At 44.5% G+C, this 23,456-nt stretch overlaps 3 protein-coding genes across 4 annotated transcripts in view; 2 read left to right on the forward strand and 1 right to left on the reverse strand.

Annotated features, from left to right (window-relative positions):
• Window positions 1–2,993, reverse strand: part of LOC138209540 (collagen alpha-1(XI) chain-like) — a 36,462-nt gene extending 33,469 nt beyond the window's left edge. Inside the window, exon 1 of the mRNA XM_069168195.1 lies at window positions 2,913–2,993. Coding sequence (XP_069024296.1) covers window positions 2,913–2,991 — 79 coding nt within the window. The 5' untranslated portion in view covers window positions 2,992–2,993. The remainder of the gene's footprint in view (window positions 1–2,912) is intronic.
• Window positions 2,994–8,040: 5,047 nt separating this feature from the next.
• rdh8b (retinol dehydrogenase 8b) lies at window positions 8,041–13,048 on the forward strand. Its single transcript, XM_069167389.1, has 6 exons — window positions 8,041–8,227; window positions 10,369–10,530; window positions 10,640–10,819; window positions 11,087–11,180; window positions 11,850–12,033; window positions 12,166–13,048. Exons 1-6 carry the CDS (start codon window positions 8,122–8,124, stop codon window positions 12,391–12,393), a joined length of 954 nt encoding a protein of 317 aa, XP_069023490.1. The 5' UTR covers window positions 8,041–8,121; the 3' UTR covers window positions 12,394–13,048.
• A 1,379-nt stretch (window positions 13,049–14,427) lies between these two features.
• palb2 (partner and localizer of BRCA2) lies at window positions 14,428–23,027 on the forward strand. Of its 2 annotated transcripts, XM_069167835.1 has the most exons (12): window positions 14,428–14,787; window positions 14,871–14,930; window positions 15,011–15,290; window positions 15,486–16,934; window positions 17,172–18,637; window positions 18,827–18,979; window positions 19,757–19,839; window positions 20,780–20,929; window positions 21,004–21,120; window positions 21,846–21,933; window positions 22,019–22,212; window positions 22,304–23,027. In XM_069167835.1, the coding sequence occupies exons 1-12, from the start codon at window positions 14,710–14,712 to the stop codon at window positions 22,506–22,508; spliced, it is 4,323 nt and encodes a 1,440-aa protein (XP_069023936.1). In that variant the 5' UTR covers window positions 14,428–14,709; the 3' UTR covers window positions 22,509–23,027. The 2 variants fall into 2 exon arrangements, with proteins under 2 accessions (XP_069023936.1, XP_069023937.1); XM_069167836.1 differs by lacking the exons at window positions 20,780–20,929; window positions 21,004–21,120; window positions 21,846–21,933; window positions 22,019–22,212; window positions 22,304–23,027 and adding an exon at window positions 20,567–20,752.
• Window positions 23,028–23,456: the final 429 nt, after the last annotated feature.

Raw genomic sequence — 23,456 nt, forward strand, 5'->3', positions numbered from 1 at the left:
GCCTCGCGTAGCAGCTCCACCACGACTGGTTGATGTGTGTGTGTGTGTGTGTGTGTGTGTGTGTGTGTGTGTGTGTGTGTGTGTGTGTGTGTGTGTGTGTGTGTGTGTGTGTGTGTGTGTGTTGTGCAAAGCCATGAATGAGAGAGGAACTACTTTATAAAGCACTTTGTTCATTAAAGTAGAAAAGTGTAGTCTGTTTACGCTATTACAGTTTAATGTGTTAGCATGATACTAGTAAAAGTAGTAAACACAAAATGCAGCTGATCCAGGTGGGAATGCCGTTTTAGTTTTGCGAGTAATCATAAATTTTTTTTTTTTAAAAACATGGTGCTAAATGAGGAAATCAAAAGGGGGACAAGAATTTGATGGTAGTAGCTGGAATATTTTTAATCTGAACCAAAGTGATGGACCAATTATTGGCACTGCCAGCCATCATAAGCTTTCTAAACAACACACCATTTGCTGCATTAACACAACTGTCCTGTATAACTGTCCAATACAAACATATTTGGATTGGGAGTTGGGCCTGTGATGTCATCTTCCTGCTGTTCCTCTTGTTCTAGAGGCAGCCAGCTCACAGTGGAACAGGAAAGCACTGAACTAAACAAATCTGTATTCAGGTATGTTACAGTGGCAACCACATGATTTGTGAATCCTGAATACTTTGAATTATTTGAGAGCAATAAATAGCACGGGTCAGGCTGATAGTTACCTGTAACACAGAGGCGGGTAATGTCACCTTAGGCCAGATTGAGATAACCGCTTGACCGTAACTTAACCACATAGCTCAGAAGTCTGCGACCATAACTCAGAGCAGACCAGCTGACAGCCAGGTGTGTAACTGCATCTGACATTAAGAAAACTATCGAGAGGGTCTTGTAACTGGAGACAGTTGAAGAACGGGTGTTATGCAAGAGTTTGTATAGTAACTGAATGAAAGAATACTGTTTGTGTGTGTGTCTGTGTTGTTTGGACTATTTGTGAATTTGTGTTTCTCTTTCCCGGCAGGGTTGTTTTCTTATAAACTCTTATTTACAAGGACATATTGAGAGACGCTGCAGGGTTTACACCCTGACCTAGTTTGACCTCAGATGACCTTTAAGGTCCAGAGGTCACATCAGTCACTTCCGTAATGACCTTCACAGACACATTGAGATCTGAGTGTGTGTGTGTGTGTGTGTGTGTGTGTGTGTGTGTGTGTGTGTGTGTGTGTGTGTGCGTGTGTGCGTGTGTGTGTGTGTGTTACTTCATATACTGGATGCTGGGATCGTGATACTGTGACAAAGGCTAACAAGCTTTAAAGGCTGTGCTAATACTTTTTAAATCCATTTTTATGACACAATTTACACATAATAAGTTATTTTCTAAGTATTCAGTATGAATTTGGATGATTAAAACTTGTTTTAAGGTTATCAGGACATAACATCAAATATTTTTTAGCACGCAAACACCAATCACGGCAGCTCTCCAGCCATTGGAGGGTGTGCCTTTATGAATGGGTAAGTTGGAGGCAAAAATGTCGAAAGCTTTGTTAACTGACAAGTGAAAGAACCATTGTAATAAGTGCAGACCATTTACAAAAAAGCACGCTTCCCAAAGTGTTCCTGTTTCTTTAAACTCTGCAGAACTTTTGTCCAGACTCGAGCTTACGTCATAGCTCCACTGTAACATACTGAGTGCTACTGTTACAGCTGTAAAATGGTGGATAAACTGGTTTGAGTGCCGAAACTCCTGAGAAAATACTCATTTCCCTACATTTAGTGTGATAACATTAGGAAAGTCTAAAAGAGCTGCAAAATTGAAGCAAAATACTGATTTCAAATATAGTCCATCTCCTCAACGGTTGCAGAGGCTTTCAATTTCGCAAAATTCCCACCATTTCTCTGCAATAAAGAAATTGTAGATCAAATTTGTCTACAATTTCATGACAAAGAGAAACTCCATCTTTAATACAGATCCTATAATAGGAACAATGGCTAAATATATCTTTAATATTTAAAATTAAAGAATAACAAAGAATAACCTGATTCCTCTGGTCTATCTTGATGACACAAGGTTTTTTTTGTCTTTCACCATGTTCCTCTGAGGGGCTGAATCATGTGAGTGACCATGATAGACTACATTGTAGCTTATATCATGAGATGATATTCAATCACACTGATACACACTTGAAGTTAAGCTGACAGACATCAGTGACACCTGGTTCTAAGAAGATTAAAGTCCTCCTGGTTCCAGTGCAGCTCCAGGAGCTTCTGTATGGAACTAAGCATCCCCCAGTACAGTTCAGCACAGCTTACTTTAATTTATCTGTCTGTTCCTCATTACCCAGCTTTAGGCTACAGTTTAGATATCCTGTAAGTTGCTGTATGGGAGAACAGACTGATGCAGCAGGTATGGCAGAACAAGTCTGGACATATAGGCCGATACCTTTCGACTGTCTAGCAAATGTGCAGTGGGCTCATGGAGCCCCCCAAAAAAAGGGTCGTTCAGTTCAATAAGCTTCAGGCCTGCATGACCTGGCACGACAACACCATCTGTCAGATGGAGGGAAAAACTGTTTTTGTGGGGGTTAAGGAGAAAATGGCACGGAGAGCTTTCTGTGGGTGACAGAGAGGATCTTTAGAAATTGATTTTACCTGATCAATCTCAAACCAACTTTTGGCTTGATGCAAAAGTGGGTGAAAATGAGTGTGTTGGCTTTAAAGGATTGAAATAATGGCAATGATGGGCTGAAGATGGCATTAAAACTTGAGGGCAGGTGGTGACAAGTGATGTGATTAGGAGGAGAGGAAGAAGTGAAGTGGAGGAACCAATTTAACTTTTTATATCAATTTAATTAGACAAATTAATTGAGAGGTTCAATTATTTACACAAAGATGAACAAATAAACAATCTTGGATATTTCAGCTTACCTGCTCTTGAGGTGTAAGGCAATGTGGCAAGCAGCAACAGCAGCAATGTCTCGCGCACTGGGTTCCATTGATCCATCATATTGCATTTGAAGCTATCGATATGGCGACCAATAATCCCCTCGTGGCTCCCTGCGCTCAGCGGGACACCTGCAGTCAGAGGAACTTCGGCTCTGCAGGAGAGAGCTTTACCAGTCGAGAAGTGCGGCGCGCCTGTGCGTCTTTACGCGCGCTCCGACATCTGGCAATTAAGAGTGCGCAAACATAAAGGCTGATTCAACTGATGATAGTTGATACTCAGCAGCCCGTACACGGCTCTCTTTACTGCTTTACTTCTGGATGGACGGATGAAGACGACAGACTAGCGGGGGGAGGGGGGGGAGAAAAAAAATGCACCTTCACCCGCAGAGAACTTCCCTCACTTTCTTTCCCCTCCCTCCCCTCTCCTCCTCTCCGGGGCTACCCCTCCCTCCCAGGGCACTCCGAGACTCTTGGGGCTGTGCCGAAACATAATTACTGCACGTGTCTTTATTAGCATCATTGTCTTTGGATTGATTTAAGGGAGTCTGTGCTGTCTGTATCTGTATCTCTCATGGGCACGCACATGTTTCCGAGCGCATGTGCATTATTGTTTCGATGCATTAATGTAAGCATGCCAATTAAAATCACTCTCCAGGACCTAACGCAAAACAACCAACATGAACATTCGCACGCGCACGCAAGCACACGCACGCACGCAACAAGATAGGACAGGACAACGGTGCTGCCCAACTAATAAAAATATGCTGCTGCAGATTCCAAATTCCAGTGCCTGTCTGTCTTTGCCCACCACACACACACACACACACACACACACACACACACACCATTATATGTGCACAATGCTGCCAAAAATGTACTCAATGACTTCTATTTCAAGGGTTTACTATTCTGAATCTCTAATGTGGGAAACTCCAAAGAAACTAGCAGCTCACAGGGAGTTTAACATAATCTGAGCTCAGTACATGCACACACATGCATGCATGTTCCCCTGGCTTCAACCCAAATCTACATTAGTCTATTGTCGAAGAGGACATCTGTACATCTATTTATTTATTTTTAAATCATGTGTGCTAAAATTTGACCCATATTCAAAAAGACATCAGAAAAATTTGAAAAGTGCACATAGTGGTAAATATGCAGGAGTGTACTTTCATGTTAGTATGAAGGAATAACTGTTCATGGTGTGATTTGATGCCATCTTGCAGCATTTTGCAAAAATTGTCACTCCCCTATATATACATAGTTTGAGATGAGGATTAGTGCTTTCCAGCCTGTAACTAATGAACAGATGCACAAACTACTCTGTTTTTGTGAATGTATATCGTCTCATGTCCTAAGACAGTTGGAATATTCTCCATATAATATAGGTTACAAGATTTAAGTTAAAGACGATATAAATGTGGTGTTCAATAATTGTCCATGTTTTGGTAACGTTAGTCAATTGGATTCAGGCACACATGCATACTGACTTTTTCTTTTGGATGAAAATAGATTCCAGGCATATTTCCAAAGTCCTAACCTCCTGCTTCACATAGGTTGACTTAAACATATGACTGGCATATGCACAGTCTTGTGTTAAAGTGTGTGTGTGTGTGTGTGTGTGTGTGTGTGTGTGTGTGTGTGTGTGTGTGTGTGTGTGTGTGTGTGTGTGTGTGTGTGTGTGCGTGCGTGTGCGTGTGCGTGTGTGTGTGTGTGTGAACAGACAGAGATGAATTACTCACGTGTATCGTTTGCCATGGTTATAACTTTATACAATACTGAAATGAAAAATAAAATAAAAAAAACATTCCCCCAACTTCCTGTTTCAGCAATGAACTGGCCATTGGAAAGTTTGGGAATTTTGGGGGAAGTTTGGGAAGTTAAAAGTACTTACCGCTGGTAAAAAGTATCTCGGACTGTTCAAAGGACCTTTCATTGTTAAAAGTATCAACGACTGTAAAAAGTATCAAGCACTCGTCTCCAAAACATGGATAGAAAGAGAAAACCTGCGGCTGGTGGTGAAGAAGTGAACCCTTCTCTGCTGAAGACACAAAGTGTCGCTACGATAACAGATTCTTTGAAGCAGTCTGCATGTGATGATGATGACATTGGTGAAGAGGAAGAAGCATTTACCAAGAGTAATGCTCTTGGTGCTTTGTCATGCTTACATGTGAACTCGCCCAGTGAACAAACTAAAGAACAATATGTCGGTGGTTCAGTGCAGGAGTCCTGCTGCGGGTTTGACCATTTCCAATGTTTAACTCGTCATCCTTTACGTTGTCAAAAAAGTGTTTTAAAAATGGTCATTAGCTTTGACTGTAAATTAATGAAATAAGCTTGTAAACAGGATCATTTTCTTCTAGACTACTCAATTCTTTTTCACATCATCGCCTATAAGGCGTTTAATATTTGATAGCCAGCCGTGCAATAGAAATGACATGTTAAAAACTATAATCTAAACAAATAGGGGAAAATAGCTCTTAAGAGGAAAGGGAAAAAATGGAGGAGGAGAAGGAGGAGGAGGAGGAAGGAGCAGGGATCAGCAAAGATCTAACTAGTGCACTATGGAATGTTACTGTGTCACTGTGAAGTAAACTACAGCACTTTACATCAGATCAGGTTGGACTACTTCAGTCAAGATATTTACTGCTGCAGTGCAAGAAATACAAATGATTGGCAAGTGTGGTGCATACACTGCTCAAAAAAATAAAGGGAACACTTCAACAACACAATGTAACAACAAGTCAATCACACTTCTGGGAAATCAACGTATCCAGTTGGGAAGCAACACTGATGGTGAATCAATTTCACCTGCTGTTGTGCAAATGGAACAGACAACAGGTGGAAATAAGAGGCAATTATCAAGACAACCCTATAAAGGAACGGTTCTGCAGGTGGTGACCACAGACCATTTCTCTGTCCTCATCCTTTCTGGCTGATTTTTGGTCACTTTTGCATTTTGCCAGTGCCCTCACCACTAGAGGTAGCATGAGGATGTCTACAACCCACAGAAGTTGCTCAGCTAGTGCAGCTCATCCAGGATGACACATCAATGTACGCTGTGGCAAGAAGGTTTGCTGTGTCTGTCAGCACAGTGTCAAGAGCACGGAGGACATACCAGGAGACAGGCCGGGACACCAGGAGACGTGGAGGGGGCCGTAGGAGGACAACAACCCAGCAGCAGGACCGCTATCTGCTCCTTTGTGCAAGGAGGAACAGGAGGAGCGCTGCCAGAGCCCTACAAAATGACCTCCAGCAGGCCACTAATGTGCATGTTTCTGCTCAAACTGTCAGAAACAGACTCCATGAGGGTGGTACGAGGGCCCGACGTCCACAAGTGGGGCCTGTGCTTACAGCCCAACACCGTGCAGGGCGATTGACATTTGCCAGAGAACACCAAGATTGGCAGCTTCTCCATCGGCACCCTGTGATCTTCACGGATGAGAGCAGGTTCACACTGAGCACATGTGACATACGTGACAGAGTCTGGAGACGCTGTGGAGAACGTTCTGCTGCCTGCAACATCCTCCAGCGTGACCGGTTTGGCGGTGGGTCAGCGATGGTCTGGGGAGGTATGTGCTAGCCAGAGGTACCCTGACTGCCATTAGGTCCCGGGATGAGATCCTCAGACCCATTGTAAGACCATATGCTGGTGCAGTGGGCCCTGGGTTCCTTCTGATGCAGGACAATGCTCGGCCTCATGTGGCTGGAGTGTGTCAGCAGTTCCTGCATGATGAAGGCATCGATGCTACGGACCGGCCCGCCCGTTCCCCAGACCTGAATCCAATCCAGCACATCTGGGACATCGTGTCTCGTTCCGTCCACCGACGCCACGTCGCACCACAGACTGTCCAGGAGTGGACTGATGCTTTGATCCAGGTCTGGGAGGAGATCCCTCAGGAGAACATCCGTGGTCTCATCAGGAGCATGTCCAGGTGTTGTAGGGAGTGATACAGACACGTGGAGGCCACACACTACCGAGCCTCATTTTGACTTGTCTTGAGGAATTTCCACAGAAGTTGGATCATCCTGTGATCTGATTCTTCCACTTTTATTTTGAGTATGATTCTGAATCCAGACCTCCATGGGATAATGGATTTTGATTCCCATTGATCATTCTTATGTTATTTTGTTCGCAACACATTCCACTATGTAATGGATAAAGATTTTAAACTGGAATATTTCATTCATTGAGAGCTAGGATGTGTTGTTTAAGTGTTCCCTTTATTTTTTTGAGCAGTGTATATATTTGTCCAGGTAGGAATGTTCTGTTTCTGTCAGATGCTCCAAATGAAGTCTGTTTTATGCATTTTTACCAAACAGGTGAAGCCGAGTCACACAGAGAAGGTTTAGAGGAAGTCACTACAGGCACCTATAAGGAGACAGATAAACACACTGTTGACTGTTTAGCAATAATTTAAATAATTCTAATGTTAAAAGCAGGTTATTACTGCAAGTCAAATAAGGTGTCAGTGGATCATTAGATTAATTAAACTATGAATTTTGGCTTTCTGTACACACAAACATGAGGAGGAAATCCTTTGAAAATGTGTGTAATTGTTTCACATAATAGTCTAGACAAACACTACAAATAAAGACTGTTGTTTTATAACTTCAAATTAAGAATTCGTTGATTGACAGATATGTTGTGTCTATTTGAATTTAGTGCATCAAACTGGTGCTGACTGAGAGCAAATTGCAGATATACATTTTTGTTACCAGTCTGCTTCTGAATATAGTCAATTGTCTTTAAATCATTCCTTTCATATATAAATATACTAATTAGTGGACTCGCCTGAAGAATAATTATATTGACCATTAGGCGGCGCCAAATCTTTTTAAAAAAGACTTACAGCTGCTGACATGTATGTACATACTCACATACTTTAAATCTTTCTGTTTCAGTCAGTTCTGTCCACTATAAGTCGGAAACCAAACGTCAGGTCAGATATGATCAACTCCTACAGTTATAACATGTTTTTATTTCAACTGTTATATCGCTACCATAAGGCCGACCTGGAGATAATCCTGTTGGATGCTGTCTATGTGACTGTCTCTCTCTCTCTCTCTCTCTCTCTCTCTGTGTTTCATCCTCTTACAGTGGCTTTAACTTCAGATCAGCCTGCACATCCAGCAAAGCTTTCACCTACTGTCTCCGTCTGCCAGTAGAAGGCAGAGAGGCAGTGTAGTCATGGCAATTCCCGGACAGAAAGTGGTGCTGATCACCGGCTGCTCCTCCGGTATCGGCCTGAGGTTGGCCACGATGTTGGCCAATGACGAGAATCAGCGCTACCACGGTAGGTGTGTGTGTGTGTGTGTGTGTGTGTGTGTGTGTTAGAGACATACAGAGAAAGCATTTCTTTTGTATTTCTATTTGTGGTGTGTATAGGCTACCTTTGTGTTATAGGGAATAGCCTAAAAACATGCAACATTTCCTAAAATAATACAACTAATGATGATCATAATTATAGCAGCTTCAGCCTCTATCGTGTGGAACACATAAGACAATTATACTTTAATTGGATAATAAGAGTGTTACACATGATTATGACAACTGTCATCTGTCCATCTGGATGCACAGCAGAGGAGACGTTTCCATCTGAAGTTAAGACGCTGTTTGTGGTTTACATCTCCAACAAGTGTTGTTTAGGAATCAAATCAGTCTGAGCCACGTCAATAAGGATTGAATTTAGATACAACAACTGAGAACCAATAATGCTGCAGCCTGAACTGCCTGAAAAGGAAACTGCACAGCTTGCAGCATTTGATCTCGCACAGAGGTCACAGTTGACTTTGTTAAGGACTCTTTCATTAGAAGCAGAACTGCAAATGTAAAACTCATAACTATTGGCCACATACCTGTCATATGTTCTCAAACAAAGAAGAAATAATGATGGTGACAAGAAGCAAGGTTGTATCAGCGTCCTACTTAAATGAACATAACGGTGTTTTTTTTCATGTGTCAGCTCTTAAAAATGACTTTAAAATTAGCTTTGAATTAAATTTACATCACAGCTAACTATTATGCAAATCATTATGCTCCTGCGTTTTTAAATTTGAATGCACTTCCGCTGCTGCCCCAGGTATCCACTGGTCTCCATTCATTTTGATACTACTAAAGAAATACTTTACATTTATAACATGGACAAAAAAATAATGCTAATAATGTTTGATGTCCACTATGTATCTTAATGCCGTAAATAATGGGAAACAATGACTTCCTAAGAGATGGAAAACTACCTTTAAAATAATCTGTAGCATACACAGTAGAGTACAAAAGGTTATGTTCTGCGTACTGGGTTTCTTCGGCTGTCATTAAGGTCTCAGATTAAAGGTTCCAGTACAAGGAAAAGCTCCCAGGTCACTACGCCTCTCTGCAGCCGCACACATTGTCTCTGATCCCAATTTAACCTTAAACTACAGCAGCCTGAAGGGGTAGTGCTGGAGTTACAGGAAGGCAGTGTTACTGTAAGTTCACAAACTCATAATTGGAAGCCGTCAATGGAAACAGAAGGAGCATAATTATAGACAAAACGATTGGCAAACAGCCAATGAAAACAGGAACACCGGCACAGATCAGAAAGACATGACGAAGATCTGATTGGGATTGAAACGATTAAAGCTGGTGATTCAGCGTCTTGCTGAAAGGCACTTTGACAGTAGGGGCTGAGCTAATTTTCTCATTCATTTAATGAATGTTTACGGTTTCAAATGTTTCGTTGAGGTTGCTGCCCCCTCAACGAGGCTTTGTTCGTACCAGACAAACAAAAGTTTGTGAGACTTTTTGTCTTTAATCTGAACATAAATGATTTGTATGGTGGAGCACACACAGGCGCCTTACAGAGATGCTACATTTGTGTTGCCAAATACATACAAACAATACATTAACATTGAATAGAAGGATGCTGCTCTTTCACGCTGAAGGAGACACTAGAGGTGGTTAAGGTACTTGATGAGGAGGTTCCCTGGGGGGGCTCCTATTTAAGGTTCTCCATACATACAACTAGCAGGAGGCCCCGTCGTAGACCCAGAGAAAGTGATGTCAAAGTACGCTTGTGCACATCTCAGCTGCTGTAACAGAACCAGTTCACCCCAACCACTGTCACAAGCAAACACGTGTGTCCCAGAAGACGCCTGATATCTGCAGATGTGGATTGTGATAAGGATTGATCGTATTTCTAGAACAGCCTTTGTTTTGCCAAATATTTCGTGGATCCATCCTGTGATTTTGATCGGCTCCAAAATTAAATGGGTTCTTTTTATGGCCCACGCTACGTCCTTCTACCGTGTTTCATGGAAATTGGGTCGGTAGTTTATCCATAATAGACAAACAGAAAAAAACAGCCGCACCAAGAACATAACCTCCTTGACGAAGATAAACCTCTTTCACACTCCTCATAGCTTTGATTGTTTCTCCTTGACACCTCGCTGTCCACAGTCATCGCCACGATGCGTGATCTGAAACGCAAAGATAAGCTGCTGGAAGCTGCCGGGGATGCGTATGGGAAAACTCTTTCTCTGGCTGTACTGGACGTCTGCAGTGACGAGTCCGTCAAACAGTGTATTGATGGCATCAAAGATCGACACGTGGATGTCCTGAGTAAGTAGAAGCATCTTCTGATGTATCTTGCAGTGTCACAAAGTCTAAAATTGATGGTGATTACGCCGTTTCTTCTTGGTCCTCCTTGTTTTCCTTTCCTCCTAAACAGTCAATAATGCAGGTATCGGCCTGGCCGGTCCGGTGGAGAGCATCCCCATTGAAGAGATGAAGAAGGTTTTTGAGACCAATTTCTTCGGGGCGGTCCGCATGATCAAGGAGGTGCTACCTGATATGAAGAAGAGGAAGGGAGGACACATCATCGTGGTCAGCAGTGTGATGGGAGTGCAAGGTGAGCCGGGACAGAGGAGTGAAGGGATGAGTGAAGGAAGAGGAGGCGGGATGGGGCGTTAATAGGTACAGGAGGAAACAACAGGTTTGTCGGCTTCAGCTTGATGGATGGGTACGTGGACGATGGATGAATGGAAGCGTAGACGGATGAAGAAGATAATATAGTTTAAGTACGAGTGTATGTCTTCACAAACAAGAACGAACCGGAAGAGCTGATGTGTCTTCATATCGTCAGAAAATGGAAATTATATGTGCTGTGTTTTTCAAGCGGTGGTGTTTAATGACGTGTATGCGGCTTCCAAGTTTGCCATGGAGGGGTTTTGCGAGAGTTTGGCTGTGCAACTCCTGAAGTTTGACGTCACGTGAGTGCCACTGGTCACATTATTAATGCTTTTAGTAAAGTAGCAACATACAAAGAAAAATAGAAAGTCTGCCTTAAACAATGTCAGAAGTTTTACAGAAGGGATGAACACCATCTTTCTGAAAAAGATTACGTCATTTGGTGCATTGGATAATACAGCTGTCCAAAGTCTCCAATTATATACTTATCAAACCATTTATCGTATAGCATCTGCATTCATTGTTTTTCCCACTGTCACCTATCTCCATCATTAGATGGATTGCCAAGAAATATAGTAACAACATTCACGGTTTAGATGTTTTCCTAAAAAATAAACATGTTTGGTGTATGGGGCTAGAAAAGACATCGGGGGAATAAACAGTCAGTTAGATTCCTCTGCTGAGCAGGCCATCTTATAGTTGTTGACACAAATTAATCTCGAGCACGGAGCTTGAAAGACCAGACCAATATTAAAATGTCAAATGTTTGCTCCTTTTAGTACTTTCAGTCAAACCAACACTTTCAGTCTACTGTCCAATAGTGTCATAAATTATGGAAAACCATCAAGCAGTTACTTAAATTGTTATTCCAATACTAGTGCAGTCCTTCTGACAGTGGAAATCTTAATCCATGCTGCGATTGAGTTGCAGTCTTCTCATTTTCTGTCCTCTGCTGGTGTCTCTCTCCTCAGAGTGTCAATGATTGAACCTGGTCCAGTGCACACGGAGTTTGAAGCAAAGATGATGGAGGATGTGAAAAAGAAGCAGTACCCTGGAACTGATCCTGAAACATTGCAACACTTCCGCAATTACTATCTTCCTACTTCTTTGAAAATTTTTGAGGGACTGGGACAAACACCTGAAGACATTGCCAGAGTAAGTTCACAAACAATCTGCGGCTCAGCGTCGCTGTGTCCGATCTTTCTGACCGCATCACTGATTCATCCTTTAAATCTGACACAAAACTGTCCGTTTTTTTTTTTGTGTCCGTTGTCTCTTTCTTTGCAGTGCACCAAGAAAGTCATTGAAATGAGCAAACCACCTTTCCGTAGTCTGACAAACCAGCTGTACACACCCATCGTAGCGCTGAAATACGCCGATGAGACGGGAACCCTGTCTGTCCACGCCTTCTACCACATGCTCTACAACCTGGGTCCACTGATGCACCTCAGCCTGTCGGCAATGAAGTTTTTGACCTTCGGATGGCTGAAGAGCGGCACGGTTTCACCGAACTAGAAACTAAATAGGACCGCGTACGAGCTTGGCTTCATCGTCAGAGGACCGCGAAAACCATATTAAACTGGTGTTAAACTAATACTATATGCCCATAGATACGTAGCAAAAGTGACTTTGTTACAAATAAAGAAAGATTCAATCACAAATTCAACCACACGTGAACAGTTTCAAAGAGTTTGTCTTGTGATAGTTGCCATATTTTATGCTGATGCAGTCTGGACTGAAAAGTCTTCTGTATTGTCCTGAAGACGTAGATACCGCAGTCCGCTTGAGTTAATATCCGATAGATTTGAACATTCGCTATCCTTCCAACTGTGCCAAACGAGTAGGGTTCGCTGGAGCAATGTACATATTTTTCCAAGTACTGTTAGTGCATCTGAGCAATTATTGTGGCATTAAAATTCTGAAACTGTTCAATTGCTTTTGATAGTTTGTAGAAAATGTGGCTGTGTTCGATATTGCTTTTTTTTTTTTTTCTTTTTTGGGGGGTGGGGGTGTGGGGGGTATCTGCCAACATGTTAATAAAACTAAATCCAAATTAAATGTATTAAAATGCTGATGTCATAGGAGAATTAAAATAAAATATTAGCATTTACCAATGGTGGATGAGGTATTCAGATTGTTTACCTGAGCAAAAATAATACAGTACAGTACTTTCAAAATAACCCATTACAAGTAAAAGTCCTGCATGAAACATCCTTCTTAAGTAAAAGTACATAAGCAGAGTTTTCTGGAGCATTATAACACTTCAGTGCACCACACGAGTGCTTTATCAGAGCACCGAACATATTTTGAGTGCTGACTACGGGAGAATGAGAGAAGTGCAGTTCAGACCAAATCACGATAAGCCTTGTTTTACCAATGTTTATTTCAAGTAGATATGATATAACGATATTTCAAAATTACATGAAAATGCAGAGTTTTAACGCCCACCCACCCCTCAATGAAACCACTGAACATCCAAGTCCTCCAGAATCCCAAGATAACTATTAACAGCAAAGTGTAGTAAAATTATTCATGTAAAAGTACTTCTACGTGGCCACTAACCCTTATATTGTGAAATATGACATGATGAAGTTACTTAGTTTTATATCCAAGGACAGCAGATAAATCAAAGGGATTTTGAAGGCTTTTTTTTCCTCAAAGTTTTGATTTTTGTTGAGATATGAGGTAATTTGAACATTTATTAAAATGAAACCATGTTGAAGTTTAGAGGGACAACTCTCTGTTTGATGGAGCTGTTAACAACTCAAAGACTTCTGAAAAGTGAGCCAGACAACACGCTGCTTTTTGTAGGAAATTGTTTTTTTTTTATCTTTAACAACGTGTTGAATATTATTGTGTCAAATCTTCATCTTAAAAGTAAAATAAATGTCAAATAAATGTAGTGGAGTGGAAGAATGAAGAAGCATCAAATGGAAATACTTAAGAAAAGTATAAGAAACTCAGAATTGTAATTAAGTACAGTTCTTGAGTAAATGTACTTTAGTGACTTTCTACCACACATAAAATAAACACGTAGAGGTCTATGAGAAATATTTGTGTTGGGTAAATAGTTTGCAAACTTTGTCTGGAAGGTTTTTCTTTACAAATTATTTCCACTTGCGTCCCAGTTTTAATCCGTGTGGTTTGGTAGACAGCGAACAGCCAAACCTCTTCAAGAGCACACCACTGCAGATGTTTGGGACATATTCTGTCCAAAAATATCTTCAAGGCGGCCATAAAAAGATTTAACGTGGTGACATTTGGACAATGTTCGCTCCTAATGTCGGAAAAAATGTGATTAACGTTTCCACTTATGAGCCTGTTTGGTCTCTGAATTTTATGTAACCGGTTTAGCGGTTAATAACTTAACTATATGCATTACAATTGAATACACTGGTGTCCGTTTTGGACGTGGAAGTAACATGAATGCTCGTGAATGTGGAGTAAACACGAACCTGTGTTGTTTACCTGCCACCGATCGAGTCGTCGGAGCTCGACTTTTCACGCCTGTCTTGAGTCGCGGGAATATTCGGAGTAAATCGATCCCCGCACGATCGAACACCAAAACAAACCTTTCCGCGGACAAACCGGTGGAGTCGCCGAACTGAACATGAACACGACCGACGTGGAAAGGCACGTTTCCCGTCCAGCGAAGTAGATATATTTAACCTGGGCTGTTCGTTGTTCATGTTTCAGTTGTAGTTTGTTTTTCTACAGTAAATGTAACGTCCGATCTGTAACCGCCGGCCTTAAACTCGTGCCGACCCAGCCGTGCTACGGACGCATGCGAGTCTCAGTCTCGTGTTGTGTGTCAGGGTCCGTTAAAGCAGGATGGAGACTAACGGGGGAGACGCGGTGCACCGTGAGGAGCAGCTGAAGACCACGCTGCACTGCGACGACAAGGAGAAGGTAATGCACATTTTGTTTACACACTTCAAGCCACATGAAGCGCTGCCCGCGAAGCCGCTTCTTCTGACAGTGTCCCCTCTCAGCTTCGCAGGAAGTTGGCACAGCTGCAAAGGGAATACCTGAGGACAGCCCAGAGACTGCAGGTGAGAGGCTGTTTCACGTTGTTTTGTGAACGGGAACATGGAGGAAACATTCTTTGATGCACACCATCGTCTGCAAACAGCGTGCGGAGCGCTTGGATGCCGTGCAGAGACATGTGAGGAGCACCGTCACTCAGCAGGACCAGCAGGACCAGAGACATGTGAGGAGCACCGTCACTCAGCAGGACCAGCAGGACCAGAGACATGTGAGGAGCACCGTCACTCAGCAGGACCAGCAGGACCAGAGACATGTGAGGAGCACCGTCACTCAGCAGGACCAGAGACATCCGGAGCTCACATCTAATCCCTGCCTCATCCAATCAATAGCTGTAGATGTCCCGCAGTGCCAGGGACACTCTGAAGGTTAGTTTGCCCTAATCCAATCAAATCTCTTTCACCTTTAATCTGCAGTCATATGACACCATTATCTACTTCAAAACTATTTCGTTCATTGATACTTGATCACATAAATACTCTCATAGGACATACATTTTGTCATATGGATGAGGTTACACTGTCGTAACCATTAGATTTACAAATGATCTGATGATTTACCAGGTCCAGCAGACTGTGATAACTCCAGGAGGAGACAGGTGATCAGGTTCCTGCTCCCCGCTGATGCTGCCAGTCCACAGACACCAGATCCAAGCGATGGCACACCTACAGGCCACAGACCCAGTCCTGCCCTGCGCCTCAGGTCACGACGCAGCCGCCTGCGCTGGGAGAGGAGGAGCGCGGAGGTCGGCATGAACACGGACAACAGCGAAGAAGCACCGGAGCAGAGTGAACTGACGGGAAGTACTAGAACAGCAGGAGAGGAGAAAAAAGCCAAGTCAAAGGGAACAGATGTTTTGAATGAAAGTGAAGAGCTGTTTCCAGGTACAGACTCCGAGTCTCCCTCTCTGCTGCTTACACACTGGAACACACAAGGGAACGCTGACACAAGAGAGAAGGACGGAAAGGAGATGCAAGGACACCAAGAAGACAAAACTGAGTTGAGAGCTGAAGGGGAAAAAGAATCAGAGTCGACCTCCATCTTGCTCACATCTTGTAACCCCGCGATAACCACAGAAGAAAGGGGACAAGATGGCACTCAAAGTGAAAGAAGAGAGGAGGTGATGAGAGGAGAAGATGGTGAGAATAACAGAGGACAGAGTGAAATAAGTCTATGTGAAAAGACTAGTGATAAACACACTGGAGAAAATGCATCAGAAAAAATAGAAAGTGAAAAAAATCCTGATGAAACTGTGGGCATGAAAGAGGAAAAGACAGCTGTGAGCCTCCTGGACTCTTGTACCTTAGTGGAAGGACTACTGTTCCCAGCGGAGTACTACGTTCGAACCACAAGGCGAATGACATTGTCACGCAGCCAGCCTGACATGCAGGCTGTCATACTCTCCCAGCTCAGCACGGGGCGACCTCGCAGGAGCCGCGGCAGAGGACTGAGCAGGAGCACACATTCAGATCAACGCACTCACCCAGATTTCTCCTCTGTGACGGCTGCACCCACGGCTGTAATTCCTCTTAAACTGTCACATGTGCAGGCTGTTGACGCAGAGCAGAGTCAGAGCGCCAGGGGGATGTCGGACCCGTCTGCAGCTCGGCAGATTGAATCAGATGCCGGCTTTTCAACTGTGGTCACCGCGGCTCGTCCAGCGGGAGGCCGGAGGGGGAAGAGAGGAAGGGGCAGAGGGAGACCTCGGACCCCACGACCCTCTCTTAGTTTAGATACCCATCAGTTAGGCAGCGGACAAACCTCAGACGATCCGCAACCCACCAACACCCCAGTCTCGTCCTCCGAGTCTCCCCATGGAACTGATGGACCAGGTCCCCGCCTCACTCCAGGGGAAACTATTTCAGTGCCAGATGAACCCCAGCCTGCGTTCACCCACAGCACTTCGTCGCTGCCTTCTTCTGGAGTTGATGGAGCTCTACCCAGCTCTGCCTGCAAATATCTGGAGAAGGTCTGCCCCGTGTTTCTGAGCAGATCCTCACACAGGAACAGAAGTAAGTATTGTATGGAGGTACCTGGTGTTAACATGCATCTTAAGTGACCACTTGTGATCGAATCTTACTTCCCCACTCATATGCAAATGAACATAAACATCACGTAAAATATACACGTGAGCACGTACAGAAACATGAGGAGAGAGAGGAGTCGAAGCGACAGCCATTCAACACTTTCTTGGTTTAACGCGGCGTCTATTCGACATTTATGACATACTTCACTTTCGTGTCTTTCAGGCTCATCAAGCTGGCGATCTCTCCTCTTGCCCTCCTCTCCAGCGTCCCAAACATCTCCGCTTCCCTCTCTGTTGCCCGGCTCGCTGGTCAACGGCCTGACGAACCTGGACATCCACCAAGATTTCCATCTCCCAGACGACCAGTTTGCCTCCCTGAAGCTGCACAAGCTCCGCCAAGTCGCCACCGGATCAGAAGTCGAACATTTCTCATCGCCGTCTTACAACACACGCAGCAGTAACCGGCGTTATGACCCTCACCACAACAACAACAACAACAACATCAACAACAACAACAGCAGCAGTGAACCGGTGATGCCTCTTTCTCTCCCTCTCAGCCTCACGCCCACAATCGCAGACTCACCTCATCCTAATGAAGAGCAACAAGCTGCCACACAGTCTGTAGACCTTCAGGACTTGTCGACTGAAGACAAGCTAACAGATAAAATGATTGGCCGGTCGTTAACTGAAGAGCCGTCGGATCGAGAAGCCCATAAAGAGTCTCGGACTGAAAACCTCCACATGGAGACTCGGAGCAGCTCGACAGAATCGGTGTCAGTGGTCGAAGAGTGTGAAGATAAATCTGCAGGGCATGAAGCTGGGACTCCAAACTGTCATAGCCAAAGCAACACGCACACAAATATAAACTCCACTAACAAACCTCATCTAGACTTTACAGACAGACCAGCAGGCAAAGTGAATGATTATATCACTGGACACTCAGATGACCTCATAATAAACCAGCCTGCATCAGAAAACCAAATGTCTATAGACCCTGAAGCAGAAGACCAAGCTCCCATCGAGGCTCTTTACATTGATTGCCCTCTACAGGAAACACCAGAAGAGCCTTGGGACAACTGCACCGCTTTAAATGCACGTAATGACATGAAAGCTCAAGGAGAGTCTCCTGTGCAGCAGCTGGATGTGAAAACGTGTCGCGAGGATTCAGAGGAACCTTCTGAACCCTCTGAACCCAGAACAAGACTAACCACAGACAGACTGAGCGAAAATAACAGCAAATGTTTCCAGCTGCTGTTGACTTCTCAAGCCTCAGCGCTCGACCCGTTCATTACCCCGCACCTGCCCTCATCCGCTGTAACCTCCAGCCCCCCGCTACCCTCCCTCGGATCCAGCCCCCACCCGGTCACCGGCAGCCGCCCCCAGATCACCTCCCCCCGCGCCCCTTCCCTCACCCTGCCTCCTCCTCCTCACAGCCCGTCCACACAGGCGCTGTCTCCTCCAGCTCTGTCTCCGTGTCCGTCCGTCACTTACCCCCCTCGGAGCCCGACTGATGTCGCCCCCTCCGCTCAGATCCAGACTTCATCTGAGCCACCAGGTGATCAGCGTCACAGGGTTGAACCTGCTGCTACCTGCCCGACTCCTGCCAGCATTCAGCTCCAAGGCTCAGGTGGACAGAGGACAGAGGAGACTGCAGAGAAGTACAAGATGAGACACACGCACACACTGAAGGTAAAAAAGAAAAAAAAGTCTGTTTTATATGTTGTTGTTATTACTGTGCTTAAATCTTGTGAAAGTAGGTCATGAGATCTGTGGCGAGCATCTGCAACACATTTTCTGAGTAAACTACTGTGTGTGTGTGTGTGTGTGTGTGTGTGTGTGTGTGTGTGTGTGTGTGTGTGTGTGTGTGTGTATCTTCAGGCCGCAGCAGGAGGCTGTTTGGTGGACGCATGCTGTGTTCCCGGATCCGCAGGCGGTTTGTGTGTAGCAGCAGCAGGAACGTGGGCTGTGTGCCTCTGGAGTCAGACGTCAGCATCTGATTGGAGCTTAATACACACCTGGACCTTTGATGAGGTGAGTTTTTACTGAGTGTCCACATACATGCCTGCATACCAAAGGTCTGCACCAGCAGTGAGCGCTGTAGAGCGCTGGTTCAGTGCATTTCATTCACTCTCACAGGACTGTGCAGAAATCCAGTCACACTCTTCTTCTGTCTGATACTTGGCGTCTGTAATTTGCCAGGAAATGCAGCAGTACGTTCAAAAACACTGTTGACAAGTAAACATGAACAATTTAGGTTTCATATTCTTTCATCCATTATCTCTGAAAACAATTTGTAACGTGCGAAATACATGAAAGAGATCAACATAATGCTTTCTGGTGAGAAACGGTGAATGTCAACACAACCTTCTTGGTTAAAAAATGGCTCTAATAAAAAAAAATATGTGCCGATTCACGGCTTCTCAAGTGTCCACGTTTGCTTTCTCTCGTTAATATTGTTGTAATTTAAATCGATTTTAGACTGTTGGTCTCAAAATAAATGAGCAATTGAAGATGAAGATCTGAGATCTGGTAACATGAGGGACATTTTTTTTTTGTACATTTATACATTATTGATTGATCCCAAAATATCTATAGGTTAACTAGCAATGGAAATAATCATTAGCTGCAGCGCTTATATACAAATACCAACGATTCATTTAGCTTCAGCTAAATGAAACAAGTTGCAGTGACAGTAGGACACGCGGCTGCTGGCAGACTTTCATGTTTCCTTCACACTCTGCTGTGGGACCCATTCATTCAGTCACGCATGAATTGTAATGTATTTTTGTATTTGTGTCTTGTTTGCAGCCAGTGATCAATGTGTTTCCTGTCCCGGATGCTGCTGCGCTCATGTGTGTGACTCTGGGTCAGTTGGAAATCAGAGAAGTGAGGTGAGTATAACAGTGAAAGAGGTTCACACCTGACCTTGAATGCGTCTTCTCGTGTTTAAATCACAAATGAAAAATGTAAAGGCGCCCAGGACGCACTGAGATCCGATCTCCTCCACATGATGAGCCCCTCGTTATTTTACCAGAGGCGTAAACGAACATGTCCTGGACCACATTGAAGACCTGCCTGCTCACCTAACGTCCTCTGTTTTAGATATAGAAATAATATCCAATTTGAAAAACTATCTTATGTGATTCTGTTTAACGCAGCTGAACGTTACAGAGAGCCGGAGATTTACTGCAAACTGAACTGGTGGCTGTAAAGAGACCGTTAACTGAATCACAAAACAGGTCGTCCACCTGACACGAGAATCATCAAGCTTCCTCTGGATTTAGTTTTTCCAGACAAAGTTGAGAACTACAAACTCCACAAACATTGAGTTTTCAACTTTTGTGTGTAATTTGAGCCCAAAATGAAAAAAGGCAAACAATCGGAGCTCTCCCGATTCACTCGGTTCACTCCCGGTTCACTCCCGGTTCACTCCTCTCATCAGATTATTTGTCTGTCTGCTGTGCTCTGCATTTTGCCAGGCCATTGTAATAATGTGAAACTATTCATCCTCAATAGACTTTTTCTTAAATGCAATATGTTAGGTCAGTGGTCTAAAAGCTTACAGACAGACCGACATCATCATCATCATCATCATCATCATGACATTTATTTCCACAGCACAATTTAAAAACCGGTTCTGCTTCGCAACAAAGTGGAAAGAAAAGAGGCGGCGTCAGGATTGGTTGTATTTCTTGAGGAGCACTTCAAATGTTGTCAATAACAACAACAACATACGGTGGAACAACTGCTTGCATGAACTCAAAGCTGTGAAACACCTCGGACGTGTTTGGGAAATGAGACGACTTCCGCGTGTGTCGCCCGTGTGCCCAGAATGCTGTCGTGCTCCAGCTTCACGGGAACGCTCCTCTGTCGGGGGCTCGTCCAGGCAGCCGTGGGCGTGTCCAAGTCCAGAGTGGTCACCTCGTCCCCCTCGGCGACCGGTTCCACCCTGCAGGTGTTCACGCTGACGGACGGCAGCAGGTAACTCGGCGTACTTAAACTCCTTCGCGTCGCTGCAGAGATGTCTCGGTGTCTCACTTCCGTCTGTCTCCCAGCTCGCCCGGCTCGCAGCCTCTGGTGTCTCCCGGTGTTTGTGTCGGGGCTCTCGCTGCAGTGGACGGACTTTCCGACGCCCTCATCGGCACAGACGAGGGCGGACGGCTCTTCATCTGGTGAGTACCAATGAAGCGATGACGGGTCGGAGTTACTGCCACGCCGACGGTCGCTTTGCAGCAAAACATCAACCCTGCCGACTTCCGGTTTTCTGGTTTCATAGTGTTCACACGCTCAAGTATTGTTAGACCCAATCATTTATTCCAGTGGAGAATCAATAACACAGACAGACTTGTGCTCACTTCCTTGTATTTGTGCCCTTATTGGAAAATTCTGACTTCAGACACCGCCAGGAGAGACGGTGAGAGACGCGTTTGTCACAATCGACTGTTCATAAAAAATGGAGGAAGCCTCTGTGACATTTTCTGAAGAACGGTTTTGACGTCTCCGGCGCTCTCCATCTCTGCAGTGGCTGACAGCCTTCGTCTTTACTCATCCAAAAAAAAAGGGCAAAGAAGTGGCATGTGGTTGGAGCTGAGGTGGGCTGAATGAAGCCTGGTCGCTTGGGTACAGCATGCAGTAGCATCGGCAGCACCTGATTGGTCAGAAGTTTCCCTGCTTTTGCCTCAACAACTTACTGTAGACAGCTGATGTCAAGTTTGGAACATGGTTGTGCTGCTCCCTAGTGTCGAGAAAAAAAACCTGAAGCATGTTTACATGTTGTGTATGTCAAGATAAACACTCCACAGTTTTCTCGAACATACTGTCTCGTTCATTTTAAGCCTTGAAATAATATCCTCAGACTGCTTCTGTTTACAGGGAAACGTTTGTTTGTTTGTTACAGGAATTTAAAGACCGGACAGCTGCTGCGTAGAGTCCTCCTCGGGGGTGCTTTCTCACACACGGCCTGTCTCAGAGGATACGCCTCCTGCGTAAGTACGCTGTCGTTGTATAAAATACCTGTCAGCCTTTAAGATGACTTCACTCCTGTGTGTTTGTGTTTGTGTTTGTACGCAGGGAGTGTTGTTTGTCCTGCTGCAGCATCAGTTCCTAAGCTCGCCGGAGGAAGAGGAAAAAGAAGGGGAACTAAAAGACGGGCTGTTTCCAGAGGACACGAAGACCGCCTTGTTCTCCCTGGTCACGGTGAACCCCCTGAGCGGACGGTCCGTCCCGGCCACCCGTCTGTATCCACCCGAGGCCTGGTCCGGCAGGTGAGACGAGGGCCGACGCAAGGCGAGGCGAGGCGAGGCGCGGCGGCGTCGACGCGTCGACGTACTGACGTGTTCCCTCTGTGCCCTGCAGGCTGTGCGAAGCCGACGCGAGGCGCTGCAGCGTGGTGGGCCTGAGTCAGAGCGGCTGCGTGTGCGTGTGGGAGCTCGGGCCTGGCGGGGCTTCACGGATGGTCCGGGCTCCGGAGAGCGAAGGCTGGCAGCTGGCTCGATGGGGGGGGGCGGACACGCTGGTGACCGGGCATCACAACGGAGACGTTACCCTGCACTGCTGCTAAAAACACAAGACTGTCGGGTGGCTTTTTAATCAAAATGTAAATATCATTCCGTCAGTGTTCACATCAAGACTTTAACAGAACTGCAACATCACATCGGGCCGTTGTACTCGTGAGTTTCAGTTGCTTTGGTTACCTTCATTTAGCAGTCACAGTTTCCCACCGATGTTATTTCAGCCTGACAGGATTGTGTCTTTACTCTCAGTAAGACTACTGTAACACAGATAATCTAAATGCTGTAAATGGAGCTCATCCCTACAGCCTGTGGTCTCAGCAGGACGTAAGTGTTAAAGCTGGATTTGTTGTCTTCCAGGCTGGAGACATCAAGGTTTAACAGCACTATTATCACTCTAATTATGTCTAATCTTAGCTGAAAACTAGCTGTTTTTTTGTTACCGCTTCTGTTTTGACTGTTTTTTGTGCACGTACGTGCGTGCGTGTTGTTAATATTTGTTCTATTTAAAGAAAAAGATGTTTGACCAAAGTTGGTTTTAAAATTTACATTAAACATTTGTGACTTTCGTACTTTGTCAGCTTTTCCACCACCGTGACTCAAAACAACCGAGTCAGTAATCTCGTGTTTTTGATTTAGTCAGTACACTAAAATAATCAGTCCCAAAAAAAAAAATTCCTGAATGGCTGAATGTGCAGTCTGAGCCCGGATGAAGAGGATCTACGTGGACATGAAAGACAAGAAAGGCCCTCTTCAGAGCCAGTGTTTGGTTGGACGCTCCTGGGTGGAAACACAACAGGCTCCGTAGATAAGGACCAGCTCAGTGTGGAGGAGATATGAATACCTCATTGCGAGATAAATAAAACACACGTCTTAGTTTTAGATGATTATACAGTGATGAAAAACATGAGCAATATTGTATACATTTTTGTTAATAGATCCCCTGAAACTTACATACTGGACGTTTATTAAAAAAAAAAACCTGACAACCAAGCTGA

Source organism: Embiotoca jacksoni, unplaced genomic scaffold (genome assembly GCF_022577435.1).
Source record: "Embiotoca jacksoni isolate LCO1_2020_lvr unplaced genomic scaffold, fEmbJac1.0.p SCAF_4, whole genome shotgun sequence".
In the NCBI taxonomy this organism is placed as follows: Eukaryota; Metazoa; Chordata; class Actinopteri; family Embiotocidae; genus Embiotoca; species Embiotoca jacksoni.